At 53.8% G+C, this 21,735-nt stretch overlaps 1 protein-coding gene across 1 annotated transcript; it reads right to left on the bottom strand.

Moving 5' to 3' along the window:
• Window positions 1-17,663: 17,663 nt before the first annotated feature.
• Window positions 17,664-19,573, bottom strand: FGF4 (fibroblast growth factor 4). The gene is made up of 3 exons (XM_065937962.1): window positions 19,234-19,573; window positions 18,587-18,690; window positions 17,664-17,840 (listed from the first exon to the last, which is right to left on the bottom strand). The coding sequence occupies exons 1-3, from the start codon at window positions 19,571-19,573 to the stop codon at window positions 17,664-17,666; spliced, it is 621 nt and encodes a 206-aa protein (XP_065794034.1).
• Between the last annotated feature and the right edge of the window lie 2,162 nt (window positions 19,574-21,735).

A 21,735-nucleotide genomic window follows, 5' to 3' on the forward strand; every position in this document is an offset into this window, starting at 1 on the left:
AGTATAAGCATCTTCCAAATTCAGTATGACTATGGCCCATGGAAACAGTGAGAGACTTTATTTTTTTTTGGGGGGGGGGCTCCCAAATCACTACAGGTGGTGACTGCAGCCATGAAATTAAAAGACATTTACCCCTTGGAAGAAAAGCTATGGTCAACCTAGACAGCATATTAAAAAGCAGAGACATTACTTTGCCAGCAAAGGTCCGTCTAGTTAAAGCTACGGTTTTTCCAGTAGTCACGTATGAATGTGAGAGTTGGACTATAAAGAAAGCTGAGCACCAAAGAATTGATTATTTTGAACTGTGGTATTGGAGAAGATTCTTGAGAGTCCCTTGGACTGCAAGGAGATCCAACCAGTTCATCCTAAAGGAGATCAGTCCTGAGTGTTCACTGGAAGAACTGATGCTGAAACTGAAACTCCAATACTTTGGCCACCTGATGTGAAGAACTGACTCATTGGAAAAGACCCTCATGCCGGGAAATATTGAAGGCAGGGGGAGAAGGGGACGGCAGAGGATGAGATGGTTGGATGACATCACCGACTCGATGAACATGAGTTTGAGCAAGCTCTGGAAGTTGGTGATGCACAGGGAAGCCTGGTATGCTGCAGTCCATGGGATCACAAAGAATCGGACACGACTGAGTGACTGAACTGAACTGAACTCATGGCTCATGCACCAAAACGTTTATTGCTTACTTGAAACCCAAATTTAACTGGGCACCCTGGATTGTATCTAACAATCCAGAGGTCCCTGCCTCAGAGGGGGCAGTACATGAAAGTCCTGGGGTAGGAGATAGAGGCCCTGGAATTCTAAGATTTTCAAGGTCAGAAGCAGAAGAAGAAACAAGTAAGATTCATTCTACAGATGAGGAAACCAAGGCCTTGGGAGATGGGCTGACTGGCTGGCACTGAACCCAGGTGCTCAGCCTCCCTGCTCTGTGCACACACCCACTGCTTGGAGTGAGTGTGGACCAAGGTTTAGCATGAATGGGGCCAGAGTTGGGGGCCGCAGCAGCCCCCGGGAGCCCAGCGGGCTCGTCTCCCACACCAGCAGGGTGAGAGTTCCCCGGGAGAGGGACCACCTGGCCCGGCCACCCCTCTGCCTGGCGCTGTGTGTCTGCCCAGCCTCGGCTCCTGGTCCCCGAGCCAGCCTTTAGGATCTGGTGCCCCTCACCCCTGCTGCCCCCAGCTTGTCAAGGCCCCAGCCTCTGGGGACCCCAAGAGGCCTGGTGTTTGCACATGAATAGGTGGAGATTTCCTGAGGTCATCTTTCCCCCAGAAATGCACATTTCTCACCAAAAGGCTCCAAGTCTTGGGCAATGCAGCAAGTGGCCGCTGATCCTGTCCCCAGGGGTCTGACTGGCTCAACGCAGGAGTCTGCGGGAGCCAGGACCGAGATTCCCCAGCGTTCCCCAGGGCCCTGCCTGGGAGCCGATTTTCAGGGCTGGGGGTGAACCACAGCCTACAGAGTGACGCTTCTCTATTTGTGCTCATTCCTTCACTCATCAAACAGTGGGTCCTGTCCCTGCCCATTGCTGGGCACTCTTCCAGATGCTGGGGGTGCAAGGACCTGCTCTCACGACACATAACACAGGTGAACATCATGGTTTGGGTTGTTAATATGGCCTGGGGGCTGCTGGGGAGCGTCCAGAAGGCTGCTCCAGCTGGAGTCAGGGGAGATGGCATTCAGATGTAGACGAACCATCTGTGAAGATAGGGGACATGACGACCCCAGGCTAAGGGAGCAAGTGCAAAGGCCCTGGGGCTGGATGGTATGGAGTGCTGCAGGAAGCTGAGGCTGGGAGATGGCAGGAACCTTGAGGGCTGGGTGAAGCTAGCTGGCCGGTTCTGTCTTTCTCCATGTTACATCTCTGCCCCGAGGGCACACGCGATGGACTTGCTCCTCTGTCTAGGCCAGGGCGTTGGATGGGGCCAGCCAGACAGCCATCTAGCTCCCTCTTCATCCAGAGCCGAGGAGAGTGGCTCCTGGTCCAGCCAGGCTGGCCGAGGTGGGGTTGGGCTTTTGCCTCCCGATCTGAGTAGGAATGAAAGGTGACCCCCAAGGAGACATGTCCAAGTCCTCACCCCCAGGGCCTGTGGGTTAGTCACTTGGTCGAGTCTGATTCTTTGCAACCCCATGGACTGTAGCCAACCAGGCTCCTCTGTCCATGGGACTCTCCAGGCAAGAGTATTGGAGTGGGTTGCTATTCCGTTCTCCAGGGGATCTTCCTGACCCAGGAATCAAGTCCAGGTCTCCCACATTATAGGCAGTTTCTTTACCATCTGAGCTACCAGGGAAGACCTGTAAATGGGACCTTAATTGGAAATAGGGTCTTTGCAGATGTAACTAAGGTAAGGATCTCAAGATGAGATCGTCCTGGACTTAGAGTGGACCCTAAACCCAATGACAGGTGTCCTTATAAGAGGAGAGAAAGGGGAACCAGAAGCAAGACAGAGGGGAGAAGCCCAGGTGACAATGAAGACAGAGGCTGGAGGAATAGAGCCACGCACACCCAGGAACACAGGGAGCCCCCGGGAGCTAATGGAGGCGGGAAGGACACTAATTTCAGGGAGAGGAAATAAGCGACATCGTCTGAAGCTATTTGGTATGTCACCACTTGCTGCAGCAGGCCGGGGACTCTCAAATGCCTGCCTTTGACCTCATCACTGGACAGGGGGCTCAGACACCTGTGAGCCTTCTTATCTTTTCTGCCTGGACAGTCTCTTGAGTCCCTCACTGGGGAGAAGGGGTTACAGGAAGTTTAAGTGTTAAAGAGATTTGGGGGTGGAAGGGACCCCCTACCACCAGCCTGGCAGGTAACTGTAGGCTGTCTTGCCTACCCATGAAGTGAGGCACCATAGTACCCCCTCGCAGGGTCTGCCTCTCCAGAAGACCCCAAAGCAAGGATTTCAGCAAAGCTTCAGAGCTCTGGAGATGGCGGGACTGGGCTCCAGTCCTCCTGGGCAGCACCCCGGGAAGGTGACTGGGGGCCGTTTGGGTTCATTAACATTTTCTGGCGACAAACGCGACCTTAATCACATTAGCTCTGAAGTACAAATCAGGCCCGGCCCCCGAGCTGGTTTCAAAGACTCTGGGGGCTCGGCCGGTTCTGGGTTTTTCTCCAGGCACTGTCTGCTCCTGTCTTGAAATCCACAGCCTCCTGGGTGGTGTCAAGGAGCTGGGAAGAGGTCAGGGGGCTCCCCCAGGAAGTGTGAGTGTGCCTGGGGGGGCACGGGCCAGACCAGTCGGGGAGAGAGACAATCTGCCCAGCCGGGGTGCGGCTGGGAGCTGGTGGCCTGGCCCCGGAGCCTGGGCTCCCCCATCTGGATCTGGGTTCCGCCCTTGGTGGGGACTCATGTGCCCTTCCTCTCAACCTGGGACTTGCAGGTGTATCCGTGATGATGAGGGAAGATGGCTCACCTGTGTGTCTGGTGACTGGCAAGAGGAGGAGGCATAATTGGGCTGTTTGTCTGTTTCTTCCAGCAGACACCCTGTTGGGCCTCTTCGTGGTGAGAACACAAGATTCCCACGGGCAGTAAGAGAAAGCAAGCTCCAAAGCCCAGGCAGCATTCAAGCTTCGTCTGACATCACGTTAACCAACCGTCCCATTGACCAGTGCAGGTCACGCAGCCAAGCCCAGGTTCAAGCAGAGATAGAGTCCACCGTTTAATGAGGAAACTGCAAAGGTACAGTCCAGGGGCAGATTCTACAGGGCTGGGAAGAATCTGGGGCTACTCCATCTACCAGGGTTGCTTTGCTGGTTTTCTTCTTTTTCAGTTTCCAGGGTGTGGAAATTCTAAAATTCATCTTGCTGCTGCTGCTGCTGCTAAGTCGCTTCAGTCGCGTCCAACTCTGTGCAACCCCATAGACGGCAGCCCACCAGGCTCCCCCGTCCCTGGGATTCTCCAGGCAAGAACACTGGAGTGGGTTGCCATTTCCTTCTCCAATGCGTGAAAGTGAAAAGTGAAAAGTGAAAGTGAAGTCGCTCAGTCGTATCCGACTCTTCGCGACCCCATGGACTGCAGTCTACCAGGCTCCTCCTTCCATGGGATTTTCCAAGCAAGAGTACTGGAGTGGGTTGCCATTGCCTTCTCCAAAATTCATCTTAGATTCATTTAATTATTATCTTATAACATTATACTTTTCTTGGAGTTGTTGTTGTTCAGTCACTCTTGTCCAACTCTTTCTGATGCCTTGGGCTACAGCACACCAGGCTTCTCTGTCCTTCATCATCCCTCAGAGTTTGCTCAGACTCATGTCCTATAAGTCAGTGATGCCATCCAACCATCTCATCCTCTGTCGTCCCCTTCTCCTCCTGCCTTCAATCTTTCCCAGCATCAGGGTCTTTTCCAATGAGTTGACTCTTTGCATCAGGTAGCCAAATTATTGGTCCTTCAGCTTCAGCATCAGTCCTTCCACTGAATATTCAGGATTGATTTCCTTTAGGATTGACTGATTTGATCTCCTTGCAGTCCAAGGAACTCTCAAGAGTCTTCTCCAACACCACAGTTCAAAAACATCAAGTTTTTGGCATTCAGTCTTGTTTATGATCCAACTCTCACATCCATACATGACCTCTGAAAAAACCATAGCTTTGACTAGGCAGACCTTTGTTAGCAAAGTGATGTCTCTGCTTTTTAATATACTGTCTACATTTGTCACAGCTTCTCTTCCAAGGAGCAAGTGTCTTTTAATTTCATGACTGTAGTCACCGTCCACAGTGATTTTGGAGCCCAAGAAAATAAAGTCTGTTGATGTTTCCATTTTCCCCCCATCTCTTTGCCATGAAGTGATGCGACTGGATGCCATGATTTTAGTTTTCTGAATGTTGAGCTTTAAGTCAACTTTTTCACTCTCCTCTTTCACTTTCATCAAGAGGCTCTTTGGTTCTTCTTCACTTTCTGCCATTAAGGTGGTGTCATCTGCATATCTGAGGTTATCGATATTTCTCCTATCAATCTTGATTCCAGCTTGAGCTCCACCCAGCAAAACAAACTGAGTTGATTTAAAGAAAAAGATGAAGTAAAAAAGCCAAAAGGTAAAAAAAAAAAAAGATTAAGTAAATAAACCAACAGATTATGCAGAAATGGCACCATAAGTCTAGGTGATTATTTACCTTAGTAAATAGTCTCATTTATTCTGTTTCAAAGATCTGTTCTTAACTACATGTAACCACCTCCAGTCCAGCTATCATCAGACGTCACATATAATTCAGTTATTCACTCAACAAGCTCAGCTGGCAAAGAATCCACCTGCAATTCAGGAGACCCCAGTTCGATTCCTGGATTGGGAAGATCTTTATTTCCAAAATCCATCTATTGAACACTTAAAACCCATTTGAAAAAGCAGTTGTTCTGTGGGCTTTCATTGCATCCCTTCAAGAGATGTCCTTTTTATTTGGGGTCAGTTTCCAGTTGCATCTCCATCACACACTGGCTGGGCCTTCCTACCCAGGCAGCCAAGGCCCGTTGGACACACTCACTTTTCTGTGCCGGCTTGTGACTCCACCTTCCCCCAGCTCTTACCTGCTCAGCTGAACAGTGGAGGGTGATGGCGGCCATGGAGGGCCCAGAGGTACCTTCCTGAGGGCAGGAGAGGCAGGAGAGCAGAAGAGAAGGGGGCCAACCATCCTCTCTCGGCTGACTCTGTGGAAAGTCAGCTCCTGGACCCCTGGGACAAGTGGCAGCCCTCTGCCAGGTCCTGGGGTCGGAAACAATTCTCCCTGCAAAGTGGCCCCCTCCTGGGGCCCAGGGCTCAGAAGGGACTGCGTGCCATCCAGGAGACCCATCAAGAAACATTGGCCCTTGATCCTAGAGTTCCCTCAGAGCCCAGGGAAATCCTGGATTCTCCCAGAAGCCTTCAAGGCCAAGCAAGCAGTGTTCTCTACCCCTGGTCTCCGCTCCCTTCCCAGCACCAAGGAAGCAAAATGCCCAGCCAGCCAGCCTGCCTGCCCTGGGTATCCTTGGATCCTTTCGGCGAGTGGGCTGCAAAGTGTGCTGGGTATAGAAATCAGTCCGTCTTCCCTTCCTCTCTGTCTGGGCCTGCTCCTCGTATCTCCTGGTGTATAATCAACTCCCCCCAAACTGCGTGGTATAAGACAACAACCATTTTATTGAGCTAACTGAGTCTGTCGTAGGACACAAGAGGATGGCTCGTCCCGGTGGCATGACATCTGCAGCCTCAGCTTTGAGGAAAAGCACCTAAGAGTTAGCATCATCCAGAGGCTTCTTTGCAAGTCTGGTGCCTGGGCTGGCATGATTTAGACTCCAGACACAGCCAGGCCTGTTGCCAGACGGCAAGGACACCCGGCCTCCTCATGCAGCTTGGGCTTCCCCCCAGCATGGCGGCCGCAGGAGGCAGGGCTCAGGGCTGCAAGCGCGAGGGGTCCAGGAGATGGAAGCTGAGCTGCTTTTCATGACCCAGCCAGGAAGGCACAGAGGCACTTCCACAGGTGGGAGCCCTCAGAAGCTCACCCAGTCACAGGAGAATGGACATTTTCAGGCCTGCACCGAAGCTCACAGAGCAGCAATCCCCAATCTTTCTGGCACCAGGGGACAGTTTTGTGGAAGACAGCTTTCCCACGAACGGCGTAGGAGGACAGTTTCAGGATGACTTGAGCGCATGACATTTATTGAGCACTTTATTTCTGCTAATATTACACCAGCTCTGCCTCAGATCATCAGGCATTAGATTTCAGGGGTCGGGGACCCCTGTCATATACCATTTTATCCAAGAGTCCGGGCTTCTGCAGAGAGAGGGATAGGGCTGACAGGTCCTTGAGGAGGGGGGCTCTGGGATTTGGCTCCAGGTCTGCCCAGAGTGGCTGCCATTTTGGTCCCATTTGTGTATTAACAGGATTTTACCCAAGCGCAGTGTCACGCTTGCCTCCATCAAGGGAGGGGGTTTTGGGTGAGACAGGGAGGCATTAAATCACACGGAACCCCACAGGGAGAAAGACACTGCCTTTCAGCCATTTTCATTAAGAGGAGAAAGTTTCTGTTTGGTGATAGTAAGCCCTTAACACACCTCTAACACTTGCAAATCTCCCTTTAGGAAAAAAAAGAAAAAAAAGAGGGCATGCCCTGGCTCGGAGCTTACAAGGACTTCTCAGCATCATTTTGCGTTTGTTTTCCTGGGTTACCTTCAGGGTATGGCAAGCGACAGTGTTTCTCCATTTCAGCTGGAGTTGTAAAGTTTTGTTTTTTTAAGGTTTTATTTATTTGTTTATTTTTGACATGTACACTGCTATATTTTTACTTTTGGCTGTGCTGGGTCTCGTCGCCGCACGCAGGCTTTCTCTAACCGCGAGAGAGGGGCTCCTCTCTAGTTGCGGTGCGCGGGCTTGTGTTGGCTTCTCTTGCTGCAAAGCACGGGCTCTAGGCTCCCAGGCTTCCACAGCCGCCGCTTGCTGGCTCTAGGGCATGGGGGCTTCAATCGTTGTGGCGCACTGATTTAGTTGCTCCGCACACTTGGAATCTTCCTGGACCAGGGATCGAACCCGTGTCCCCTGCACTGGCAGGCAGATTCTTATCCACTGCACCACCAGGGAAGCCCTGGAGTTGTAAAGTTTTAAAATGCAATTATTTAAGTAACAAAGGGGTTGATGGAAACAAGTATCAGGTAAATGTCAGTTGAGATCGTCCGGATAGAATCACGCGGGTGGCGTCCCGCAGACGTGTGCGGCAGCGGCTTTGGAGTGCCTGAGTGTCTGAGGTTCTGGCAGCGCTGCCTCAGGTCTCTTAAGGCTCCTCCAACCCACGAGAAGGGAGGGCTTATGATCATAACTTCTACCCTGGTGTTGAAGGAACGGGATTTAGCATGTTCCGTCTCTCTGCTCAGAACTCACAGCACGTGCGGGGCAGCACCAGGAGCCCTTCCCACCTCCCAAACCCAGGCTCTCCGTCTAGAAGCCCTGGATCCGGGGAGTCCAAGACTGACAGCCCAGAGGGGATGTTTCAGGACCGACAGGGGGAAGCTCTAGAGACGGAAACTGCCTGGGGCCAGACCGGAGGCGAAGGTGTGGGCGCTGGGGCTCGGGGTCCAGAGACCACCCCTGAGGGGTGACCTGATCACTGGGCCCCAAGATAACCCCATGGGGGCAAGTCCTGAGGCTCTTTGGGCTCATCTGGTCAACCCCATGTGGGGGCGTGCACGTGTGTGTGTGTGTGTGTGTAGGTGAAGCAGAGGTCACAGCACACCCCCTAAGGGCAGCAATGGGGTTGAGACTGACACGGGTCTCAGTCTGGCTTTGCTGCACCCCATAAGGATGGCACTGCTGGCCCCAGCCAGCCCCTGCACCGGAAATATGGAAGGCAGTCTAAAGCATGAGACCCTCTCACTTGCAGGGCCTGGGGTCTAAGGGCACCACAGCCAAAGACCCTCTGTCTCCAGATGTGCATGCCACAGGCCTCCTGGGCAAGGCTGGGCAGGCTGGAGTAAAGGCTGGCTCAGGAGGGGAGATACGTCACGTTACTTTGGATGTGACCTCCGGGAAAGGAGGCCCCCTGCCCAGGAGCAGGCGTGACCCACGTGGTGGTCAAGATCAGAGAGAGGCAGTCATGCCCTGTCCCACCTCATCCCAGTGGACACCCCGCGTTCTGTCCCCGTCAGCCCAGTTCACTTTTAAATGCAAGGGAGTGGGACTTCCCTGGTGACCCAGGGGTTAAGAACCCACCGTGCAATGTGGGGGGGCGTGGGTTCAATCCCTGTTCGGAAAAGTAAGATCCCACGTGCTGTGGAGCGTCTAAGCCCGTTTGCCTAAACTACTGAGCCTACACCCGCTCCAGAGCCCATGTTCCGCAGCTGGAATCCTCGTACCAAGACAGAAGATCCTGCGGGCTGCGTCCACAATCCCGTGCAGCCAAATAAATAAATATTTTTAAAAATTATAGATACAAGAGATTGGGAGGAAAGAAAGACTTGGAAATGAGTGAACTATCTGCTATATTAAATAAAGAAATAAGTCCCTCCCCCGAAAAATATATAGTCCCTCTTATCTAACATCATATACAAAAAGGAACTCAAAATGGATCAAAGACTTAAATATAACACCTAAAACTATAAAACTCTTGGTAGAAAGCATAGAGCAAAATCTTCAGGACATTGGATTTGGCAATGACTTCTCGGTTATAACACCAAAGGCATAGACAACAGAAGAAAAAATAGAAAAAAAAAAAAGAGGGGTTATTATGGGATTATATGAAATCATTGATGTGAAACTCTTGAAAATTGGAAAGCGCTACAGAATGTAAAGAATCTTCCATTCAATTAAAAAAAAGACAAATTGGACTTCGAGAAAATTTTAAAATTTTGTGCAGCAAAATACAACTGTCAATAGAAAGGCAACCCACAGAATAAGAGAAGATATCTGCAAATCCTGTATCTGAAAAGATATACAGAACTCATAAGCTAAATGGCAAGCAGCATGATGAGAAAAATGAGCAAGGGACTTGATAGAAATTTCCCCCAAAAGATGTGCAAATGGCCAGTGAGGACATGAAAAGATGCTCAACATCATTAACCAGCAGGGGATTGCAAATCAAAACAACAATGATACGCCACCTAGCACCCATTAGATAGCTACTATCAAAGGGAAAAAACACAAAAATCAAATGTTGACAAGGGTGTGGAGAAAGTGGAACCCTCGTATATTGTTGCTAAGAGTGTAAAATGGGGCAGCCACTATGGAAAACAGTATGGAGGTTCTTCAAAAACTCAAAACTACCACAGGGTCTAGGAATTCTACTTCTGGGCATGTTCTCAAGTGAAGGGAAGTAAAAGCAGGGTCTTGAAGAGCTATCATAGCAGCTTTATTCACAATAGCCAAAAAAGTGGAAGCAACCCAGGCAGCCATGGTGCTTGAGTGGACCACCGAAAGGGGAGTATCGTTCAGCCTTCCGAAGCAAGGGGACTCTGACACAGGCTGCAACGTGGGCGAACCCCGAGGACACGCTGCTGCGTGAAATAAGCTGGACACTAAGGGGCGAAGACTTTGTGGTTCTGCTTATAGGAGGTCATGGCAACCCACCACAGTGTTCTTGTCTGGGAAATCCCATGGACAAAGGAACCTGGTGGACTTCAATCCATGGGGTCACAAAGAGTCAGACACGATCTAGGACCAAACTAACAAGAGGAGTTAAGTCCACAGAGACAGTCAAGAGAGCAGTGGGCTGGGGAGGGGGGTGGGGGGTTCGTGTTTAACGGGGATAGAGCCGGGCTTCCCTGGAGGCTCGGGCGGTAAAGAGCTTGCCTGCAGTGCAGGAGACCTGGTTCAATCCCTGGGTCAGGAAGATCCCTTGGGGACGGGAATGGCAGCCCACTCCAGTATTCTTGCCTGGAAAGTCACCTGGATGGAAAAGCCTAGCGGGCTACACCCCATGCGGTTGCAAAGAGTCGGATACGACTGAATGGCTAACACAAACACAGGGGACAGAGTCTCAGCTGGGCAGGATGAGAGAGTTATAGGGGATGGATGGGTGCCATGGTTGCACAATATTATGAAGGTGTTTAATGGCATTCAATACCTGAGTGGCATTTAAGTTGACCTGAAACTCAACATTCAGAAAACTAAGATCATGGCATCCAGTCCCATCACTTCATGGCAAATAGATGAGGAAACAACGGAAACAGTGAGAGACTTTATTGTGTGGGGCTCCAAAATCACTGCAGATGGTGACTGCAGCCATGAAATTAAAAGACATTTGCTCCTTGGAAGAAAAGCTATGACCAACCTAGACAGCGGAGACATTACTGAGAAAGGTTCATCTAGTCAAGGCTATGGTTTTTCCAGTGGTCACGTATGGATGTGAGAGTTGGACCATAAAGAAAGCTGAGAGCCAAAGAATTGATGCTTTTGAACTGTGGCGTTGGAGAAGACTCTTGAGAGTCCCTTGGACTGCAAGGAGATCCAACCAGTCCATCCTAAAGGAGATCAGTCCTGGGTGTTCATTGGAAGGACTGATGTTGAAGCTGAAACTCCAATACTTTGGCCACCTGATGTGAAGACACTTGACTCATTGGAAAAGACCCTGATGCCAGGAAAGATTGAAGGCGGGAGGAGAAGGGGGCAAACAGGACGAGATGGTTGGATGGCCTCACCGACTCGATGGACATGAGTTTGAGTAGGCTCCAGGAGTTGGTGATGGACGGGGAGGCCTGGCGTGCTGCAGTCCATGAGGACGCAAAGACTCAGACATGACTGAACGACTGAACCAAACTGAATGCCATTCAAGCTGGTACACTTAAAATGGCTAAGATGACAGATTTATGTTTTGGGGGGAGTTGTGGGGTTTTTTTGTTTTGGTTTTTGCTAATGCAGCCTAGAGTCTTTATTTCTTTTAATTTATTTTTAATTGGAGGATAATTGCTTTACAGTGTTGTGTTGATTTCTGCTATACCACAAAGTAAATATGCGTATATGAATCTCCCTCCCACCTGTTCCATCCCACCCACGCGGTCAGCACAGAGCGCCCAGCTGAGCTCCCTGTGATATCCAGCAGGTTCCCCCCGGCTGTCTGCTCCCCACCGTAGTGTATATATGTCAACGCTACTCTCTTCATTCACCCTAACCACTCCTTCTCCTGCTGTAGCCACAAGTCTGTTCTCTGCTCTTGCCCTACATGAAGTCAGAAAGAGAAAAACAAGTATTGTGTATTAACACTTATGTATGAATCTAGATTTATGCTTTGTTTTTCACAATTAAAAAGAAAGAGGAGTGTGTACATGTCCATCCCAGATTTCCTAACCATCCCTTCCCCACATCCTTCCTCCTTGGCAACCATCAGTTCATTATCTAAGTCTGTGAGCCTGTTTCTGTTTTGAAAATAAATTAGTCTGTATCATTTCTTTTTAGATTCCGAATACAAGGGATGTCATACGATATATGAATCCTGGTCTCCTGTCCAGCAGGAAACTGGCTCCTGGTCTCCTGTCTACAGGCCAGAGTGTGGACTTGACTTGGGGGAGGGCAAACAAATAATTACATAATTTATTAATCAGTTGATCAGTGGAAGAGTTACAAAGAGCTGCCAGTGCGGTAAATGCTCGTTCCCCACCCAGACCCCTTCCCAGGATGACACCTTTATCCCCAAAGCTGCTGATGGTTCCGAGTCCCCCTGCTCCTTGACTTTCCCAGAAAGGAGGAACCACCCCACCTGTCTTTGCCTGTGAGGGTCTGCCACTGGCCACCAGGGAATTCTTCCACTTTTTTTTTTTTAAAGAACATTTAGGATTCAAATGCTAAATCAAGAACAATTACAATTCATTCTCATTGAAGAACGACCCTGAGGCCCTGGGACCCCTGGACCCATCACGTTCTAGAACAGAGGAGTGCATCAGTGCAGGCTTCTGGGTGAGAGGTGGGTTTCCCGAGTTCCCTCCAGGAACCGGGCGAGCCAGCCCTCCTCCGAGAAGACCCCACCACGCCCAGATGCGGGCCTTTGTTCTGCCTGACAGCGACTCCTAACACCTAGCCAGAAAAATCATCCCATCAGCTCGAAGATAAAAAGGATTGAGACCTTAAGACTGTAATTAAGTCTCTTAGGAGAATAACAATGACGATAGGGAAGCGTGACTGTTCGTTGTACCCAGCACTTCACAAGCAGCGTCCTCAGTCCTGACCCCGGGCCCCTGAGGCACAGGGAAGTCTCCCGGCTAGTCCAAGGTCACACAGGTGGAGGCACCGAGGCTCGCCCGCCCTCCGCCCGGCCGTTTGGTCACCAAGGACGAAAAGAGCGGAGGAGGAGATGCCCTAGAAGTCTCCCCACCCCTGCCCGCTTCGTGGCCACCTATTCTCAGCCCAGCCAGCCACATCCTTTCTCTGCTGTCCCCAGGCCCACCCTGACCATGGAGACAGGGCCCCGGGACCCAGCCTGTCTGCCTCACCTCCTCCCCGGCTCCAGGGTGAGGGTCCCACCCAGGCAGGGATCTCTGTTTTCCTCACTCGGGTATTCCGAGCTCTTAGGACTGCGCCCTGCACACAGTAGGGATGCAACAGATAAGTTGGCAGAGTGAATGAATGAGTTTTCAACCCCCTCTTTGGAGAGGGCCAGTGTAGCCACTATCAGCCTAGGTTAGAGGCTGGAAGGCCAAATGGGAGCTCAGCTCAACTGCAAGATTCTGCCAACCGTGGACAGGTTCTCACAAGAAGCTGGATGAAGCTTTCCGTGTTTGGCCGGGACAGACCTGGACCTGGGGGGCCACAGGAGACAGCCAGAGAAAAGGCCAAGCCTGGGCACGGGTCAGGGGTCGCCCGCCCCCCACTCCCACCCCAAGGAGGAGAAAGAATTACCCCTCCCACTTCCCCGAGGGCTGCAGCAACCAAGGACCACAGACGGGGTGGCATTACTTAACAAGAATGTGTGGTCCTTCAGTCCTAGAGGCCGGAAGCCTGAGGTCGAGGTGCGGGCAGCTGAGCCCCTCTGAGGCTGACAGAGCCGGGGCCAGGCCTCTGCACGCCCGCTGGGGGTCTCGGTGCCTTGGCATCTCCTTGCTTGCAGACGCATCACCTCAGCCCTCCTCCATCCACGGCTGTCTCTTTCCACAACCTTCCTTTTATAAGCACGCCAGTCATATAGAAGATTACAGCTCATACTAAGGACCTTATTTTAACTCAATTCCATCTGCAAACACCCTGTTTGCAAACCAAGTGCATTCTATGTATGGAGGTTAAGACTCCAATGTGTCTTCTTGCAGGGTACACCATTTAACCCATAACTTTGTCCATGTATTTTTGTTCCCCCTAGATCACAGGCATCAAAAATAATAATGTGATGTCTTAGCAACATAGGTACCATTAAGGAACCCCACAGCTGGTTTTTCCAGTAGTCATGTACAGATGTGAGAGTTGGACCATAAAGCAGGCTGAGCACTGAAGAACTGATGCTTTCGAACTGTGGTGCTGGAGAAGACTCTTGAGAGTCCCTCGAACATCAAGGATATCAAACCAGTTAATTCTAAAGGAAATCAGTCCTGAATGTTCATTGGAAGGACTGCTGTTGAAGCTGAAGCTTCAATACTTTGGCCACCAGATGAGAAGAGCCAACTCATTGGAAAAGACCCTGATGCTAAGAAAGATTGAAGGCAGGAGAAGGGAGAAACAGAAGACAAGATGGTTGGATGGCATCACCGACTCAATGGAAGTGAATTTGAGCAAACTCCAGGAGATAGTGAAGAACAGGGAAGCCTGCAGTCCACAGGGCGGGAAAGAGTGGGACAGGACTTAGCGACTGAACAAGAACAGCCCTGATGGCTTTTTGTGGGTCTTTATGCCAACCAATTGGATATATTTTATGGGGGGCGGGGAACCCAGATTCTTGGCCCATTAGGTCAGTACTCAGTTTTTTGTTTTTTTTTTTATTGCTGTTGACACGACTGAGACCTCCTATGCCACGTCCTAGTAGAGACCAGTTGGATATATATATAGAGTTGACTCAGAGCTCATGAGACAATCTGCTCCTTTGCGATGACTGACATTCTGGATGGTTCTAGCCTGTGGGATTTTATTCTAGTTCCTCTTATTAATATTAATTGATTTGTTTGGTTGTGCGGGTCTTAGTCGCAGCATTCAAGGTCTTTAGTTGCGGCACGCCAAGTCTTGGGATTGCCCAGGTGGCTCAATGGTAAAGACCCCGCCTGCCAAGCAGGAGAGGCAGATTCGATCCCTGGGTCAGGAGGATTCCCTGGAAAAGGAAACAGCAACCCCACTCCAGTATTCTTGCCTGGGAAATCCCATGGACAGAGGAACCTGGCAGGCTACAGGGCACGGGGTCACAGGGAGCCGGCCACGACTCCGTGACGGGGCACGCATGTGGGAACTCTTAGCTGCTGCATGCGGGATCTAGTTCCCCAACTAGGGACGGGACGGAACCCTGGCCCCGGCACTGGGAGCTCGGAGTCTTAACCACTGGACCACCAGGAAAGTCTCTCCAGTTCCTTCTAAGTCTCGCTGGGGTTCATTATGTTGATTTCAAGACCCCTTGGTGAGAGGTTGAAAAGTCTGCTTGGGACAGTCTTATGACCAGCTCAGGAGCCACACTCAGGGAAGTACAGAGTGGTTAGCCCGGAACAGGCCAAGGTGAGGGGCACGGCGCTGGCTAGTCCCCGGGGTGGGCAGAGTGCGAATTGGCCCCATCGGGAGAATCAGTTGCAAGAATCAGAGCCATCACCCTGTGACACTCACACCACCCCCCCACCCCAGGCTCCTGTCTTCAAGGCCACATTTGTGTGGACACAGCTGGCTAAAATTCGTCTCCCCCACCCCCAGCCCCAGGCGGAGCGAGGCAAGGCTCGGGGCCTCAAATAGACACGGGGAGACAGGGAGGGGGAGTCACATATTGGCATCTCAAGGCAGGTTTCAATCGTTTGCAATACCTTCCCCAGTCACAATCATCAAGGCCAACGGGACTCTTTCTACACGTGGTGAACGTTCTCCATTTATTCTGTATTTGGGTGTGCACAGCACATACATCACAGTATGGGTCAGCACCTGTATAAAACTACAGACAGATTCTGAAAACAGCAGTAGCACAGAAACCGCAAATCCCCGTCACAGCAACAGAAACACTTCACGATATTTCAAAGAGTCAACGACACCTCTAAACGCTTCATACTTGATTCGCTGAATATCTACACGTGGTCAAGGATGGCCAAGTTCTCCCTTTAAGACATCTGAGTTCCTGACAATCTGATCGGGATCTGAGACAAGGCGTCGTGCAATATGCAAGGCATCTGAAACAATCTGGTTTGTTACTATGTGAATACAGTAAATACAGAACAGCCATAAATTCCAGCCCCTGCTCCCCCCCAAACCTTCCCCCCTCCACCCCACCCCCACCCCCCGCAATCAGCACCCAGATCTCTGAGCATCGCTCAGTACTCCTGGAGTCTAGGGCGTGGTTTAAAATTTTTTAAAAATTTTACTACCCGGTCTGAACAGCAGTGTGAGATGTAGGGTCCCGTCTTAAGTGGCTTCTTTCTTCTAGATTTCAGTTTAAGAACAGTATTTTAAGTGGATGATTTGCATTTGAACAAAGAGTTTTAAAAAGGCATGTGAAAGACAAAAACGCCAATCAGATTTTCCAGTCTTGCTGTCTGTAGACTCCCATAAAGTTAATTCGGGAGACGGTTCAGAAACATCTTAGGAGAGTATTAAAGTCTTGAAGAAACATTCAGAGCATCTCTGGTAGCAAGCTAAGGTCATTTTGTATAAACTCGAAAAAGTCATTCATTAAAATTAAATGTTTGCCATCACCTCGGAACTTTTTTTAAACCTCACCGACCCTTGCCTCTTCCATCTTTGCTTCCAGGACAGGGGTTACATTTGTAAAATATATAAAGAAAAATATAAGGTTACTTGGTGACCATACAGTGGACTCTAACAGCTGTCTGCAAATATTTTCACGATGATTATCCTTACTAAAAGTAAATCGTGGGGTAAAGATAGCTCAAACGTGACAAGGTTCGAATGGGGCGCACCAACGCTATCTGCAATCCTTTTTGGCTACATATGGAAAAAAAAAAGCCACTTGGGATGGCAAAACTCTACACTTGGTCTGGGCTTTCTGCAGATTTTGCCAGATGAGCAGTTGAAGGGCTTTTGAGGTAGATATGAAATCCACTTACTCAGGAATGCAACGGACAGAAGCAGCACCTTCCTGCGAGCAAACTGCCTTAAGTGTTTCTGGACAATTACAAGGACGTGTCGCCTAAATGAATAGCTAGTTCCAGCCCAAAGCTTCCCAAACACAGGGAAGCATTTTTAAAGAGAAGCACATATATATATATGCTATTACTTATCAGAAGTCTCCGCTACCACAAACTGTCTCTCACCCCTCGGGTTTTGGCGGTGGTTATAAATCCAGTCTTGTCCATTCCCAGCCTCCCAGTGGTATATCAATTCCTCTCCATCAGATTTTACAAAATCGCTTTGTTTTTGCCTTTTCCCCAACGGCCACAGAGAAACAGTGGCTGTGGCCGGTCCAAAAAAGGAACACAGGAGTTTATAAAGTTGCCCACGGATCTCCCCCATCTGGTAGACTGAGGAAGACTGACTGCAGCAAAGTTCAAAGGTCATACATGGCAGATCTAAAAACGGAGTGGCCGCGGTGGTCTCGACAGCGCGCTTTCTGTCCCCGAAGTAAACCGATACGTCCCGATGAATATCTTCAGGGCAGAAAGGGAGCGGGGCACTGCAGGATGCTAGGAAGGGAGCCACGCCTGGGAGCTTCCTTCACTGGCTTCCAAAGCCCCAGGAAACCTTTCCAGGCACAGAGATGCTCACTGCCCAACCACAGAGGACAGTGCAAAGCGGGGGTTGATATCAGAGGCTGACCTCACCGGTTTAATACAAGGAATAGCAGCAGCCACTTGTGACAACTTTCCAACAAGTTGAATAAACCCAGTGGGAGGGTCTCTACTGTTTTACCAGAAAAACTCAGGCTTTGGCAGGGGGTGTGGGGGGTGAGGGGGTGGGTGGGTTGCTTTTGTTCTTCCAGAAAAATACAAAACACATCCACAGAACCATAAATAATTTGGTGGCAATATATACACATTTAAATAATTAATTTAAATATCTTACATCTACTCTTGCATTCAACTGTCCATTCGAAGAAAGTGCACCAAGGGGACCCTCGGTACTCCCCTCCCCGGGGGGCGCTAAGGGTCACAGCCTGGGGAGAAAGTGGGTGACCTTCATGGTGGGGGACACCCGGTTCCCCTTCTTGGTCTTCCCGTTCTTACTCAAGGCGATGAACATGCCGGGGTACCGGTAGCACTCGTAGGCGTTGTAGTTGTTGGGGAGGAGGATCTCTTTGAACTTGCACTCATCGGTGAAAAAAGGCTGGGTGGGGGGGAGGAGGAGCCGTGTCAGGGGGCCATCGCGGGCCAAGGGACCCCGGGGGGCAGTGGTCAGGGACTCCTCTCTCTCCCAGCCCCTCCTTGGCTGGGAGGTCCCTCCTGGGAAGTCAGGGTATCCAGACTTTCACAGGGTGAGGAGAGGGACCCTGCCAGTCCCCAGCAACTGCTCCTCCAGGCACCTGCCCGGCACCTGGGAGCCAGAACAGTGCATCCTCAGTGTCCGCGTAAAGACTGCCGTCCTGCCCACTGGGAACCGCCCCGGGGGCTCCAGGCAACAGCTCTCGATGGCACCCTTGACCCACTGGCAAGTGACCACTCAAGGATGGCGGGAGTGCTGGCCCTGTCTTGGGCCTGGGCCTCTGCTTTGGGCTGGCTGGGCATCCCTGGTGGCTCAGTAGTAAAGCATCCCCCTGCCAATGCAGGGGATGCAGGTTGGATCCCCAGGCTCAGGAAGATCCCCTAGAGAAGTAAACTGGCAACCCACCCACCCACTCCAGGATTCAGGCCTGGGACATCCCATGGACAGTGGAGCCTGGCAGGCGACGGTCTGTGGGATCGCCAAAGAAATCCAACAGGACTGAGCGACTGAACAGCAAGGGCGACCGGCCCTGCCTCAGGATGGGGGTTACTTTCAATCCCGCGACCCCCACCGCAGCTCCACGATCCTGGCGTCGGGCGGCCTGGAAGCGTCACGATGCTGCCCGGCTCGGCGGGGCCCACGGTACTCACCGAGCCGTAGAGCCTGCCCCGGCTGCTCATGGCCACGAAGAACCGGCTGGCTACCCCGAAAATGCTCACCACCCCGCGCTCCACCGGCGACAGCTCCAGCAGGCCTGGGGGCGGGGCGCGGGTCATTCCCGGCCCCGGACCCTCGGCCCGAGTTTCCCACCTGGCCCCCTCCTCCGCCTGCGCCCCTCCAGAACCCCCACTTGTGGGAGTGGAGATGAGTGTAAGGCCGCCCCGGAGCCCCGCGGGCTCGGCCCCTGTCCCGGCCCCGCGCCGGCCGCGCCCAGTCCGGGACGAAAGGAGCCGGGTGGCCCCATGCGGCCCGAGTCCAGCCCCGACGTGGGCGCGCGAGCCGGTCCCCCGCGGGTTGCCGGTGGCTGGCGCGCTCCGGATGCCCACGGGCGAAGGCGCTGGAATCCGGCACCCAGATCTCGGACTTCTGAAGGCGGGAGGCGGGCTCGGCCGCCGGACTGCACAAAGCCAAGAGTGCTGGCGTACCCGGCGTCTCTATGCCGGAGGGCACCGGACACCGAGTCCGCTCTGGTTCCCAGAGCCCAAGAGCAGGTGCCGGCGAAACCTTCCACCGCGAGCTGGAAGGGGCGGCCGCTGCCCCGGGCCCCGACCCTCCCCGTCCGGCCCGCCCCACTCACTGTCACTCGTGTCCGCGTGCACGCCGCCGATGCGGCCGTCGGGGAGCACCTGGAGGTGGAAGCCGATGCCCACGTTGCAGTACAGCCTCCGCAGCCGCTTGATGCCCAGCAAGTAATCGCCGGCGCCGCTCTGGACGGCAGCCTCCTTGGGCTGCGCGGCCACTGGCAGGCGCGCCAGCGAGCGAGCCACCAGGCTCTCCCAGCGGCGCTCCAGCTCGGCCTCCAGCGTGCCGTTGGGGGCGGTGGGCGCGGCGGCGCCCCCTCGGCCGGCCCAGGGCGCCAGCACGGCCAGCAGCACCGCCGGGAGCAGCGCTGCCGCGGCCGCCCCGGGCCCCGCCATCCCCGCCCTCGGGCCGTGCGTCCGTGGGTGGGTCAGTGCGCCCGGGAAGCCGGCGGCGAGCTCGTCTGGGGCGGGGGGGCTTGCGGGAGCGCACTGCCTGGGCCGGGGCAGGTAATGCCCGGCCGGGGGCGGGGGGGGGCCCGGGGGGAAGCGGGAGGCGAGCGACGGGGCCCCCGGACGCCGGGAGCTACCTGGGCTGCATGGAGAGGCGGGCAGAGGTGGCAGGACGCACGGCTCGGGCTGGGACCCTGAGGAGCGGTGCGCGCCTCCCTGCGCGCTGGGCCCGCGGCCGCCGAGCCGCTATATATAGCCGATAGCCACCCACCCCCCGCCCCCTTCTACTCCCGCAGGGGGCCGTTCGCGTTCGCCCGGGCGCCCGGGGCGCTGTGGCGCTCGCGGCGGCTGGTCTCAGGCCGCCTGCCAATCAGGGCTGGGGGAGGGAAGGCGGCCGGGGCCCAGCACCGCCGCGGCCACCTGGAGGGTCCCCGGCCCCCGCCCCTGCCCACGGACCTGGGGGTCCCGACCCTGGCGTCTCCTCCGCTCTTGCCTTTCCGCCCAAGTTTGGCCTCTTGCACTTTGCCCCTGCCTGTCGGGTCTCCGTGGGTGCCCCTCTCGGCCGCAGCCCTCAGCCAGCACCCTGAGCTCGGAGAAGTCACTCCTGGCGCGTTGCCTTTCAGGGCTTCCCAGAACCTGTTCTCTGCTGGGACCCTGGGGACCCACTTGGGAATGAGGGGCGGGTAAGGGCAGTACACACCGGGAGGAAGAACCCAGCGCTACGGGCTGGAGGGAGGCAAGGGCCAGGGGTCGGCCACATGAGCGCTGGTGGTCAGGGATGGAGCTGTGGACACCAGGTGGAGGCCTGCCTTGAGCAGGGGGCCTGGACGGGTGTTGCTGAGAGAAGACGGGGTGCGCTGGTGCACCCCCAAGGCCACTGGCCCTGCACCCCCATACACACCCACTGCCACGCAAGGACAGGGGGCAGGGCCAGAGAGGACATCACCCCCCCTTCCTTTAATTCTGCAGCGGGAATATTGAGGAGCCAGAGACAGAACCCCCAACCCCACCCAGGCCTGGCTTTGGACACGCTCCCTTCCCCCACCTGCTGTCGCCACCCCCCACCCCCACTGTGCCCATTATGGCCTGATGGGGCGGGGTCCAGCAAGATGCTGGCTCACCCAGGTGTGAAAACCCCTGTTCTCAGGAGTACCTGAAGAGGCTGCGGCCACCTCCCAGCAGCCCCGCCCAGCCGCCGCCGCAGGGGGCCTGGAGTCACCTACCCCCAGCTGCCACCAGCGCCTGTGACAAGGTGCGTCATTCCGAGGCCATTGCAGCCTCGCCGCCTCCGCCCCGTTCCTGCCCGAGGAGCCCGGACCGACCTCCGTGGCCTGCTGGGGCTCATTCGCACCACAGAGGGGACCTCGGGGGCTTGAGGCCTCCGCTTGAGCCCAGAGACAGGGCTCCCAGGGCTCAGTGAGCGGCCCTGGCAGGACGGACTCCCAGTCTCCGGTTTCCTCAGGGAGGTTCCTTGCTCCCCTCTGGGTCTGTGGCCTGACCACCCAGTGGCCGCCCGGGCCGGGCCTTCCTGGGAGGCCAGGTGATGGCTCTAAGGCCAGATGTGCAGCTGCGTGGACCCCGGGCCCCCCTCCCGACAGGACACAGGGCACCAAGATCTGCCCCAGCTCTGAGCCTCCCCGTCTAGGTGACCTGGGCAAGTCCTGCCACCCTTGGGCCCCAGAACACTTACTTACAGAAGAGCTTGGAAGGTGGGCTCATCTCTGGGTCCACGTGGGTACCTGCTCTGGGGAGGTGGGACCCAGGCCCTCTGAGACCCCCCCCCCCCAGCTCCTGGTAGGGTGTGCCCCTCTTCCCACAGCCCCCATGGGGAGCTCCCTCCCCGGCTCCCCTCTGTGCTGGCGAGTTCAGCTCAGATTGAACCCGGGTTTGATTCCTGGGTCGGGAAGATCCCCAGGAGGAGGAAATGGCAACCTACCCCAATGTATGTTCTCGCCTGGAGAATCCCATGGACAGAGGAGCCTGGCGGGCCACAGTCCATGGGGCAGGAAAGAGTCGGACACGAGTGAGTGACAAGTTACAAGAGGAGGATATAACACGGTGGTCTTTCCACTTGGCCCCACCCTGCCCACCCCCCTCGCCCCTCCTCT

This window comes from Muntiacus reevesi, chromosome 5 (assembly GCF_963930625.1).
Source record: "Muntiacus reevesi chromosome 5, mMunRee1.1, whole genome shotgun sequence".
NCBI classification, from domain to species: domain Eukaryota; kingdom Metazoa; phylum Chordata; class Mammalia; order Artiodactyla; family Cervidae; genus Muntiacus; species Muntiacus reevesi.

Bases quoted from the DNA above. Each gene is read 5' to 3' on its own strand.
- FGF4 (XM_065937962.1), bottom strand. From the start codon at position 19,573: ATGGCGGGGCCCGGGGCGGCCGCGGCAGCGCTGCTCCCGGCGGTGCTG. The intron at 18,691-19,233 runs GTGAGTGGGGCG...CCCCGCCCCCAG, and splicing joins GCACGCGGACACGAGTGACA to GCCTGCTGGAGCTGTCGCCG. The intron at 17,841-18,586 runs GTGAGTACCGTG...CCCCCCACCCAG, and splicing joins GGGGCAGGCTCTACGGCTCG to CCTTTTTTCACCGATGAGTG.